General features: G+C 45.4%; 1 protein-coding gene and 1 long non-coding RNA gene across 3 annotated transcripts in view; one reads left to right on the top strand and one right to left on the bottom strand.

The window, feature by feature from the left end:
• Nucleotides 1–12238, top strand: part of LOC146302342 (uncharacterized) — a 74468-nt gene that overhangs the window by 16567 nt on the left and 45663 nt on the right. The window lies entirely within an intron of this gene.
• Nucleotides 1–12238, bottom strand: part of LOC146302349 (protocadherin alpha-C2-like) — a 41166-nt gene that overhangs the window by 7565 nt on the left and 21363 nt on the right. For both annotated transcript variants that reach the window (XM_084679419.1, XM_084679333.1), the window contains exons 2-3: nt 9239–9297; nt 5211–5296 (exon numbers count right to left, since the gene is read on the bottom strand). In XM_084679419.1, coding sequence (XP_084535545.1) covers nt 5211–5296; nt 9239–9297 — 145 coding nt within the window. The remainder of the gene's footprint in view (nt 1–5210; nt 5297–9238; nt 9298–12238) is intronic.

Genomic DNA, 12238 nt, shown 5'->3' with positions numbered 1-12238 from the left:
AGAGAGAGAGAGAGAGAGAGAGACGATGGAGTGCGAGGATGCGGGTATGAAATGCGATCCTGAAATGGAGTATGAAAAACCTGAAGGTGCAGATTTTGTATTTTTGGGGGGCGGTGAGGAGAGGAGAACCACTGCAGTGCTGGAGGATTCTGGGATTGTTATGATAGCATTCTCTCAGGGCCACACCCTTCCAAGTGAAAACACCTGCACGTTGTTGGGTATGCCAAACGTGTACCTGTTCGGTGTGTCTGTGTATATGCTCCTGTGTTTTGATAGAAACACTACTATACTGCGATACCGCTGTCTCTTCAAAACCTAATTCTTATTATGCATCTGCGTTTTCCTTCCTGTTCTTGCTTGGCTACTGATAGGACAATATGTGTGTGTCTGCATAAATTACCATATTTCCCCCGAACTGGTAACACAAATAGAGGAAGGTAGTGTGTGAGTATGTGTGATAAAATCAAATCATGCTGGATTGTTGTTTTTTAATTTTTATGAGCAATTACATTTGTGTGTGTGTGTGTGTGTGTACATGAGGCCTGGTGGGTGGGAGCTGCACACCTTCAAGTGTTCCGTCCAGATGGATCATGTGACAGATGGTGAAGACAAGCTGTCCCAGGAGACGCTCCTGAACAGCCTCACAAAGAACTAAGCTGCCAAATGTGTGTGTACGAGTGTGTGCATGCGTGTATGTGCACCAAGTCTTGCTCATTTAAATCAGAGCAGTGGTTCTAATGAGGATAATATAGTCATTAATAGTGACATGACTAAATAGCAGGCTATTAGAAACTGATTTATTCTCAGTGGAGCATAGCAAGAGCGAGAGAGAGAAAAAGAGTGCATAAAAGACAGATCCAGAGAAGGTGAAAGGGAGAGGGAAGGGGAAGACAAATATGATTGAAATGTAAAAAGAGACTAAATGGAAGCTAAAACAGAGCTATAAATGGACAAAATGGCAAATGTGGAGGCATTTTTGGATGAGAGGAGAGGGACAGCTTGTCCTCGGTCCTCCCTCCTGTCTTCCCCTCTCCTGAGTGTGCTCCAGGCCCTGGGCAGGATCCAGACAGCACTGATCTCTCTCTCTCTCTCTCTCTCTCTCTCTCTCTCTCTCTCTCTCTCTCTCTCTCTCTCTCTCTCTCTCGCTCGCTCGCTTTCTCTCTCTCATCTCTCTTTCTCTCATCTCTCTCTCTCTCAACCACTGTGGAAAAGTACCTGGCTCTCTGTCAACTGAGTGGAGTTGTATGAGGACGACATGGTTGGACACGGTCAGTAATGATCAAGTGTCATGGTGACTATGTCAAACTCCTGAGGTTTGACTCTGAATTCGACACCTGGAGAAGTGTTTCGGAGGTAGACGTTAGGGCAGCAACCACTTCTTTCCCTATCATGCCGTCTTTTTCCTTCTCTTTCCCTCTCCTCCATTCTGTCCCCCTCATCCCCTTCCTGTTCTCTCGACAGTTGAGAGATGTTGTTGACTTGTGGTGCCCTTCATTGAATTAGGCAGGCTGTGTGTGTGTTCCTGTCATCCAATAATGCTGTGATGCAGAAAGACCTGCCCTAAACCTGCCCCCAACTATGCAGTACAGCACAGTCCTAGTGAATGTAGGTCACTTTCTTTCCTCCTTTGCATCACTCTCTCACTCCTTCCCATCTCTTTGCCCCTCTCAACATACTTCTCACTAGGACATTCTTTCCTTCTGTCTCAACACATCTCTCCCTCCATCCCTCTAACCATCCGCCTCTCGTTTATCCTTAATGTGTTTCTGTTCTGTAGTGGTGTTGGCTTGTTGCTCTCCTTTCTTTCACAAACAGACAACTTTTTTTTCTTTCCATTTACCTGCCCTCTCTGCCCCTCGTCCTACACTCGTCCACATATTCCTTCCTTTCCTCATCCCTCCATCTTTGTCTTCCCACATGGTCTATTTGCTCTCTCATCCTTCGCTCTCTCTCTCTCCCTCGCCATTCTGTTCAGGGCCATGAATGGTTGCCGTGGAAACTGCATCCTCCAGTGAAGCGCTTGGACTTGGGCGTCACGGCGACAGTGCTGATGCTGATGGAGAATAATGCTGCAAGCTCTCTCCCTACCACCCTCCCTCCCTTGCTTTCTTTCTCTCTCTCGCCTAGTCCAACCACTCTCCCCTAGCAACAGCAGCCTCACACCCCCTCCCTCTCTCCTTTTCACTCTGCCTCTGTCTATCACTTTTTTTCTAGCTCATTGTCACACAGCCCACCCCCCCCAGTCCCCCCAAATCTATGTTACATCCTTTCTTGCCTCTTTCTCTTTCTCCCTCACTCCAGGGGATAGTTCAGATTCTGCACAATTCCCTCTGGATCCCTGTGTGGGCCCCTAGTTGAGAGGCAGATCCATGAAATTAAGGGGGAGAGAGAGAGCGAGAGAGCATGCAGTCCTGATTTCATTAATGTGAGTCTGTTAATCTGGGCGTAGGCTGTTCTCCATCTGTCATACCAGGAGCAGCGCACCACGTAGACAGTCAAACACACATACACAGCCACATACATGCACGCTAACACACACAAGCACTCGCACGCACACAACCACCTATGAACAGGCATACGCGCGCAGATTCACACACTTACACGCCTCCGCACTGAACCACCCTCTTTCATACGCAGGAGATAGAAACAGGGGCGTAGTCTGCTGTGGCTCCTCTGCTCAGGAAAAAAACTAACAGAGACAAAAACAACACCGAAGGACTATGTTCGTCGAACTCATAGAATGAAACCAACCGACAAGATGCATCCTCAAAACTAAATTTGGTGTGTGTGTGTGTGTGTGTATATATATACAGTATACGAATGTATTTATACTTTGTTTCTTAACCTGAGGATTCAGATCAGAAAGACTATCTGAATCAGCAGATGACTCGTTCAGCGAACTCTGAGACTGTCAGAAGACCACATTTAGTCGATATCTGACCAAACCTCAATGAGATTATACAGTTTATTGAAACCACCACATGCTGAATCAATTCAAATCTGGTGAATGCAAGATGGTGGCCTTGCATTGCACCACTTTCTCTTTATCCTTTGAAATTAAAACTCTCCACATCCATGAGTTTATCCCCCCTCCCTCCAAACCTCTCTCAATACCCCTCCATCCAAACCTCTCCTTCCATAACACCCCTCCTCAAGACCCAGGCTGTAACTTCTCTGCCTAGGCAGGAAATCGATTGCAGAGCAGAGGCGGCTGGTATTTTGTGAGTGTGTGTGTATGTGTGGGAGAGAGAGTGTTAATGATTTTGAGAGAGAGAGAGAGGTACAGAGAGACAGGCGGGGGAGTGTATGGGCAGTTAGTCAGGGAGGTTGACACTATCTGTCCATAGCGAACACAGAGCCAGGTCATCTCTGCAAGTCCTTAATTACAACAAATCAACTTTTTATCTTCCAGATAATTACTTTGTCGTACCCGCCCTTGTTCACTTCAATCTCTCTCCTTTTCTCTCTCTGCTCCCTCTTGCTCGAACCCTCCTGTGCAAATCTTTTCTTCATGTTCCCTACCTTACCTCATTTTCGCCAACAATTTGATTCTCTTCTCCTCCACATTTGATCCCTCCTGTCTCCATTTCTCTCTCTCTCTCTCTCTCTCTCTCTCTCTCTCTCTCTCTCTCTCTCTCTCTCTCTCTCTCTCTCTCTCCTTGAACACTTTACAGTTGACTTCCGCCCCACCCAAACACAGGACAGTTTTGTCAAACTATGACCTTCACTCGGACATGACATGGTGCATCCGCAGTCATAATTATGATGCTAATTACTGTTGGCTCTTGCCCATAACACAATTAATTGCCACAGTTACCAGACACCAGGGGACGAATGCATGTAGATTCAGAAAAAGTGGTCAGTTTGTTTTGCAGGTGTTTTTGGGTGTGTGTTTATATGAAGAGACAGACAGAACAAGAGACAGAAAAGAGAGAGAGAGAGAGAAAGAATTAAAGAAATTCTGTAATTGAATCCATATGTTGGGTTGGGTTATTCTGTTGTCTCTGTAAACATCCTGACGGTAATCAGGTTATTGTAGTAGTTTTATACAAACTCTGTAGCACAGGATACAAGTTAGAACAGTATGTCTCATTTTAGTATCTAATCACAGCACAGGCAGGGACTGGCCTAGTAGGTTTGGCCTCAGGGTGTTGCCTTGTAAGAAGAAGTATGCTCTGTTCCAGCGCAGATACCCTCATAGGTCAGAGCGACATGGAGCAGCTGCGTGTGCAACAACATGTATTGTGAAATAGGCCTATCTGTGTATCAGGGTTCCAGGCCGATTGCCAATGAAATATTTATATGACGTACAAGCCTTGTATAAATATCACTCTCTGCCATGTTAGTTTTTGGGTTTGTCTCTGGAGCTGAGACAGCCTAGTGAATGTATTTCAATCCTGGCGCAATAAAGTAAGACCTTTGTTATAATTGACTACGATTTACAGAAATCCTTCTTGTCCACATCAACTGACCTTGGACCATAGAAAGAGCATATTGAGTCCACAACATTATCTACAGTATTCTCTCCGCATTTCATACCCGCATCCTCGCACTCCATTGTCTCCTAGTCCACCTCTCTCTCTCTCTCTCTCTCTCTCTCTCTCTCTCTCTCTCTCTCTCTCTCTCTCTCTCTCTCTCTCTCTCGCTCTCTCTCGCTCGCTCTCGCTCGCTCTCGCTCACTCGCTCTCGCTCTCTCTCTCTCTCTCTCTCTCTCTCTGGAGATAGCCATCTCCACCCATACTACAAGTGTCATTTCCTCTCAGAGTTGATAAAGGAAGTCAAGGGAGCAGGTTAAGCGGAGATGTAGTAGCAGATTGCTCTCTCTCTTTCATTTTATCTTTCTCACTTTTGCTCTGCCTTCTATTCTCTTCCTCTTTCTCACTATCTCTCTTTCTCATCTTGTTCGCTCACTACTTCCCTGTTTTCTCCTTCTGTCCCTCTCTACATGTAGTATTTTAGATTTTCTTGAGTCTTCTAAGACCAGAGGTTGGGTCTCAGTCAGACCATAAGGATTGTGGTTCAATTAGCTGTAGTTCATTGAATTTAGTCTGTTGGTGTCCATTTGGGTAACTCTAGTTTAGCACAATGTCAGAGTTTGTTGGTTCTCTAGTTAATAGAGTACATCCAATGTAGGCTAAGAAAGTAGCTGGTCCTGGTCAGTGTAATGTCAGAATGGGTCAGTTCTCAGAGGTCATGACCTGGAGACTTACCGGCAGCGCTGGACACGGTTGGCCAGTTCTGGACCAGAACCCCCTGGGCTCCCTGCATCACCGAGGACTCCTCCATGTGCACCGAGCTGGAACGCAAACACACTGTTGTTATACCCTGGAATGACTTTTCAGATGTAGTTGCAGTCTACAGTGTCTGGAAAGAAGACAAATATTCAATACTCATTATTCAGACAAAGCAGTCAATCACAAACACACACACACACACACATATATTTTATAGAGAGCGTATGAACTCTATGGTATTACTATATGACAGCAACATCAGCTTCAGTACACTCAATCCTCTCTGGATCCACATGCTGCCTATAATACACGGCATTACTAAATTGAACCATGGCAGCACACCACAGGATGTGTGCTTGTGTGTATACAGTGTGTGTGTGTGTGTTTGTGTGTGTGTGTATGGGTGTAGAGCATGTGTGTGTACAGTATGTGTGTGCCAGGGGTCCAGGACCCATCCCGGGAATGCAGGCCAGCCCAACCCAGCTCCTGGGATTAGGATTAAACACTAGTTACCCCACATATTCACACCACTCTCTGGATTAAGGATTAAAGATGGGTGCTCTTACATTTTCACACCAATAGGGATTTCAGCACCACCCAGCAAATGCTCAGGGGTAGCTGGCAAACACAAGCAAACCGCAAAAACTATACTCACACACATACCAACAAATGCACACACATATATATTCCACACAAGCACATAATGTGTCTTCATAAAATTATCTCTTTAACACACAGACAAGCAAACACACATCAGATCCATGGATATAAGACCCGAAACACGCACATGTTCCATAACTTGAAGGGATTGGATATCGGATTCCTCCCAAAGGCCTGTCAATAAAGCTCTGATTATGACTGGGATGTTTGATGCTACAGTTCAGGAAGACTCCATGCAGCCCTGTGAGGAGCTCAGTGTACCATCTACCTAGAGAGGCCCTCTCTCAATTCTGCAGTGCAGATCTGCGGCTCAGTTTGGGATAATATACCTACATCTACAACTCCCTTCATTGTGTTTGGAGAGAAATAATTGAGGACAAGGAGTAGTAACACGCCTATTTGAACCTGCTGTGCGTGAGTGTGTCCTACATGCAGAAAATCCCTCGATAAAAATATTAAACTCCCCATATGTTTTGTAAGACGGTGGGCATGCTTTTTTTTAATCCTCCTATCCCTCACATGTCCTCCTTTCCCCCCCTGTTTGTCCCTGTTTGTTGAAAAAATCTATCTTTCCCCCTGCTTCTCTCTCCCTCCGCCCTCACCCCCCTCTTTCTCTTTCTCTGATGTCAGTTTTAACAGGTGTGATTTCACTCATTAAAACCTCAGGCCATATTTAAGTGTGGAGGCAGTCTCTTATATTCATATACCATGCTATCTGAAATGGACATGTATAACAAGCAAGAAACACTGATTAATGAAAATAAAGGTATGAAGAAACAAACTAAAGAGCAAAAATATGAATTGAATTAAAATTAGATTGTAGAGAGAGTGTATGGAGGGTAGCCACCATTTTGGCTCAGATTCTCCTCTTTGTTCTAGACACACACAGGCTGTGTATGTGTGTTTGTGTGTGTCTGTGTGTTTGTGTGTGTATGTGTGTGTGAGTGAGTCCAAGGTCAAGTCATCACAGCTTGGTCCCTATCCTCTCCTATCTGATTCCTCCTCTGCCCCCCTCCCTTTCTATCTCTCCCCACCCCCATCTCCACTCTGTTCCTTTATTTGCCATTTTTCATCGCTCCGTCATCTCTATCCCATCTGACACCAGGGTGTGTGTGTGTTTGTGGTAAAAAAATAAACTATAAAAAAATAAACTGTCTGTCTTCCTACGGTCTGTGTGGTGGTGGGTGTGTGGAGATGAATAGCAATTTGGAGAGGGAGGCCATTTTAAGTGGTGTTCATAGTCATGAAGATGGGCTACTAAATTATTAAAGGAGTACACTGGACCGAAAACATGCCAATCTGCTAATGCCTGTCTCTGTTTCCCTCATCCATTGTCTCACTTTCTCCTTGTGTCTTTGTGAACGCCTGTCCTTGTCTACCAGATTCATGTCCGTCATTCTGACGGACTGTGTAACTGTTTGCCAGTCTGTCTGTCTTCCCACCTTTCTGTCTTTTTGCCTTCCCGCCTGTCTGCCTATCTCTCTCAACTCAACAAGTCTGCCCATCTCTCTGTCAGCTAGACAGTAGTTCAGAGTGTGTTTGCTCTTCACTGCATTAAACCCAGGGACAAACTTCACACCAGATTCTGGAAGGGTCAGAACCAGCAGTGGTATCTTGTGGTGGTATTTAACCCTTTTTTTTCTAATTCCGTAATATACTGTAATCCCAGGTTTAGTATGAACAGAGAGGGATGAAGTGCTCACGGAGGAGAGCAGATTCATGTTTTAAAAGGTTCTGCAGTATTCTGAAGAGAGTGATGGAATGCATTAGAATCATTAACTCTCATTAAACCCTGCTGTAATTATGAGAGGATCTGTGTACCAGTAATGACACTCAGATGCCACACGCATATTAATATGACAGATACACGAACAAACACATGCACAAATACACAGTTCGGAATGTACATTCGTCATTGCAATCATAGACTGATAGATTTAGACACAAACCAAAGAACAGTAAGTGAGCGATGAAACAAGCATGCACGGTTTCATTGGAAAAACAGGACAAAGAGTGAAACTCACAGAGACAGGATGTGCACACACACACACACACAAACACACACAGTGCCCCTCATGACCCACGTCTCAGACAGACGCTGTTTACTGGGAGCTGTGAAAGCGTTGTCTGTCTGTCATCTCATCTGTCCCTCATCACTCCAGCCACAGCCAGAGGGACCCGCTTCTATGTCTGTATGTGTGTCTCGTGTGTGTGTGTGTGTGTCTGAGAGGGTTGGCGTAGGCAGAATGACCTACTTATGTGTTTCTCCGATGGATGGACTGGTCGGCCAGTCGTTGTCAGTTTACAAAATTGCTCTGCCGCATTGAAACTGTGTGCGTCTGTGTGTTCTTGTTTGTGTGTGTGTGTACCAGCGTTTAATTCGGAAGGGTTAGTAGCATACTATCAGATCATCTAGCTGCACTGGGTGCTCTGGTTCGCTCGGCTGGCCCATGCTCATTAAACTAGCCCTGCTCATTACCAGATCTCTCTCTCTCTCTTTCTTTGTCTCTCTCTCATTTTTATGATCTTGACTCTGGGTTGGGTAAGGCCCCAACCGTTCTGGTACAGTTAGAGGCTTGGTGGTTCATGGTAATATGACCCCTGAACTTTCCCTGCTACATACCCCCCCCCCCCCCCCCTCTAATCAGGGTGCCCTATCCAGGAACAAGCTTCCACCTGACTGGGTAGTTGCCTCTCTGTCTACGACTGACCATGAGTCAACCCCTACACCGCCCCCCACCACCGCCTCCACCAGTCCCGCCCCCACAACCACTTCAGGCCGCCTCACGTGCTCTCTGATAGCCGTTAAGGAGTGTGAGGTTGGGGAGGGGGGACACAGCCATATTTGTGTCAGGCAGAGACACACTTCACTCACTCTCACATAGGTAGACAGGAATGGCAGGTGAATATACATACAGGATGTATATTCACACACGCATATAACATGTGAAACTTTCTTTGTTCTTGGAGAAGACTGCAGTACCGATGTTGATGAAGTACTGAGTAGACAGAACATGGATGTATTATGTTGGCAGCACTAGGAAATAATACATTGTGATGAACTTCGGCCCAACATCAGATGGCTGAGCGGTTAGGGAGTCAGGCTATTAATCAAAAGGTTGTTAGTTCGATTCCCGGCTGTGCCAAATGTCCATGGTCAAGCCAAATGTCCATGGGTTGTGTCTATGGGCAAGGCACTTCACCTTACTTGCCTCAGGGAAGGGATGTCCCTGTACTTACTGTAAGTTGCCGTGGATAAGAGCGTCTGCTAAATGACTTAATGTGAATGTAGCATGAACAACTAATGAAGGATGATGGGATGAGAGGGTGTGTTTACTGCTTACCTCTGCATCCCAGCTCGTAAGGAGGCCGAGTATCGCCAGTCTGCATTAGGTGCCTTGGGCTGCAAGACAGACAGAAAGAAAGGAGGAGAGAGTCTTAAGTACTGCAAGAGATCACACTGGTAAAACCCAATATCCTCTCATTAATAAGTCATGCCGTGAACTGCTAGCATGAGCAGAACACACATAGACACACATAGACACTCTTCATAGCTGTGACAGCTTGCCTCTGCCTGTGGAGAGAAATGAGTGATGAGTTGGAGCTAGCAGCTTCCCTCCTCTCCTCCTCCCTTCCATATTGCCTTCTCCCTCCCTTGTCCTCTGAGAGAGGAATGACTTTGAGACATACAGCTCTTTCTCACAGTGGTGCCCAGGCGGTCCACTGACCCTGCCTCTACGACACATGCCCACAGGCCAAAACACCCCCGGGCCAAACCATGGAGTCTGAAGGTGGTACGCTCCGTTACCACAGAGACCCAGCGGAACTCTCACATTGCTGTATGTGTTGATGGACTCCATTAGAGGCTGCAGCTGTTCATCTCTTCACCTTCCTCCATATCTACTTCTCCCTCCATCAGCGGGACCCATCCCTATTTTACCTGATAAACGTTTCAATGGAAGAGGAATAATAGATTTTTGCCTCTGAACACTTTTTCCTGTTTTCTTCAGTATTTTTCCTCCTCCTTCTTTTGGTTTTATCTATTTGTATTCCCCTTTATCTGTTGTGCTTTCTTTTACTCCATTCTCTGATCAAAATCACAAGTGTCATTGTTTGCTTGAGTTGGTCCAACAGACTTCACCATGGCAACCACAACGGAGCCCTTCTCACACCGCGCATCAGCCTCGGCATCTCTCCCCTGTCAAGGTCACAGGTGGAGAAGATGAAGGTTGGGGGGGAAGCATTGAGATCATGTAGATTTAACCCTGGCAGGCTCGCACCTGGACACGACATCTGAAATCAACATCACTTGAGAGCTCCCGGTGGAGCGAGTGACACAAAACACAGCCTCCTAGCATCCCTCTAACTTCATCTGCTACCAATCTACAATAGACAGGTTCACATCTAGAAAAGAATACAAGGCATGGGTTTTAAAAGCTCCATATGAGTGTGTGACTGTTGTGTCTGTTTTGAGAATACTGAAGTACCAGTTATGATCAGTTTACTTCCAAAACTGCTGAAAACCGTATTGGAGTTTGTATGTGATCTTGTGTTCTGTTAATAGTTGTTAAATGTTAATAGTTGAACGTCATGATGACACTGACATGTAGTTCAATTTAACGTCTGGATTGAACTTCGTACTGCCCTGCTTATGAAGATGGACCTTTAACCACAGACCTAGAGTACGTTTAACCTTCCACCATACACAATTGGATTAAAAACAACCTGACCATATGTTGTGTTCACGTTCACTTTCTGCCGACGGTGAAACAACCTCTCTCTTTTTTACTCCATTAAGGACACCCATCACCCTGGAATCTAGTTGCTGCCCCTAATAAGAAGCCCACAGTATCTCCTGGGGGTCATTTACACTACGACACAAATGAATGCGCACACACTCCACATAACTTAACAAAGGGTTACCAAAATAACAGATGTAAAGGTACAATATCAAACTGGGTGAAACTGTGACAAAAAAGAAAAGACTCATGATTTCAAATTTAAATCAATTTAAAAAAAAATAGATTCCACACCAATTAAAGGCCCATTTTTACACTCTAACACCGTTCTTGTCATATTTATAGCGCCAGACACATATTCAACAGCCCAGGATTATTTGAACTGTTATGAGATACATGTACTTCATTACAAATGAAGGCAGATTGTCTTTAAATGGCGTTGGTAAATGTTTGCCCTGCTGGTACAACAGTGGCCGAGGGGGGAGTGGTCTGCCAGACCGTATGGCGGTGTTTGGCTTAATGAGAACGAACACGCTAACACACACACACACTAATGGTTAGACCAGCATCTGGACACTGAACACGTCCGCTGTCTCCTGCTATCCCATGGGAACACACACACACAGACACACGGGAATGCATAGGCTCAAAGGAAATCAGTGAGCTATATCTACAGCCACACCCAGTGCATTCCAAATAGACAAGGGTTTCATGGTGATGATAGAGAAGTGATGCATTCAGATTCTATATCTGGAAAGAATGAAGTTAGAGGACAAAGAGAGAAAGAAAGCAGCCCAAGGCTTTTACTTGTCCTTAGTCTCCGTTGAGTCGGTGAGGATGCATAGAAATGGCTAAACAAGGCCCTGGGTTTAATTTGGCCTCCACATCTCTCATCCATATCTCTCTCTCTCTCTCTCTCTCTCTCTCTCTCTCTCTCTCTCTCTCTCTCTCTCTCTCTCTCTCTCTCCCTCCCTCTCCAAGTGGACACCCCTCGCATGGATACAGTGATCGCACCTCCGCCGTCAACATGTTGGCCAATCACTTCTCTTCCCCCGCCCAAACCGTACCAAACCGACCAATCCGGAGGCAGAGGATGAAACGCGTCCCTGCCACTAAATTACACAGCGAGAACAAACATGACTGGCATTTAATGAGGAAAATGCTGGGGGATAGAGGGGCCATTACCTAAGCATTGCTTTTATATCTCTTTTCATCCCCCACTCCTACTCAGACTCTTCTATTCTCCATTCAATCTTTTTTATTTTTTTATTAACAGCCTGCCTCTACAGATTTTGGGTCAACACAATATTTGGGTGCAAATTTTCCCAATTATGGTCTGTTTAATGGTCTCTCTTAAGTGTAGTGTTTTTTTAAACAGTCTAATCTACTAAATCTATTTACCCCATTTGGATTTTCATCTGCACAATAGCGTATCCAAAAGACAAGCTCCCATGTTTCTACGTATTTTCTTTCCTCTTCTGCAAGAGCAAGGGAATGAAAACTGCATGTCTATCTCTGTTCGATCTGCCTCTCCGTGTCTGACTCACCGAGCACGATTGTTCTGTGTCGCAAACGCACGTGACCGGTGGGATGTTTTCGTGCGGT

The sequence above is a fragment of the Hypomesus nipponensis genome, chromosome 1 (assembly GCF_054491055.1).
Source record: "Hypomesus nipponensis isolate SF chromosome 1, ASM5449105v1, whole genome shotgun sequence".
Taxonomy (NCBI): domain Eukaryota; kingdom Metazoa; phylum Chordata; class Actinopteri; order Osmeriformes; family Osmeridae; genus Hypomesus; species Hypomesus nipponensis.
This window is presented reverse-complemented; position numbering and strand designations above follow the sequence as displayed.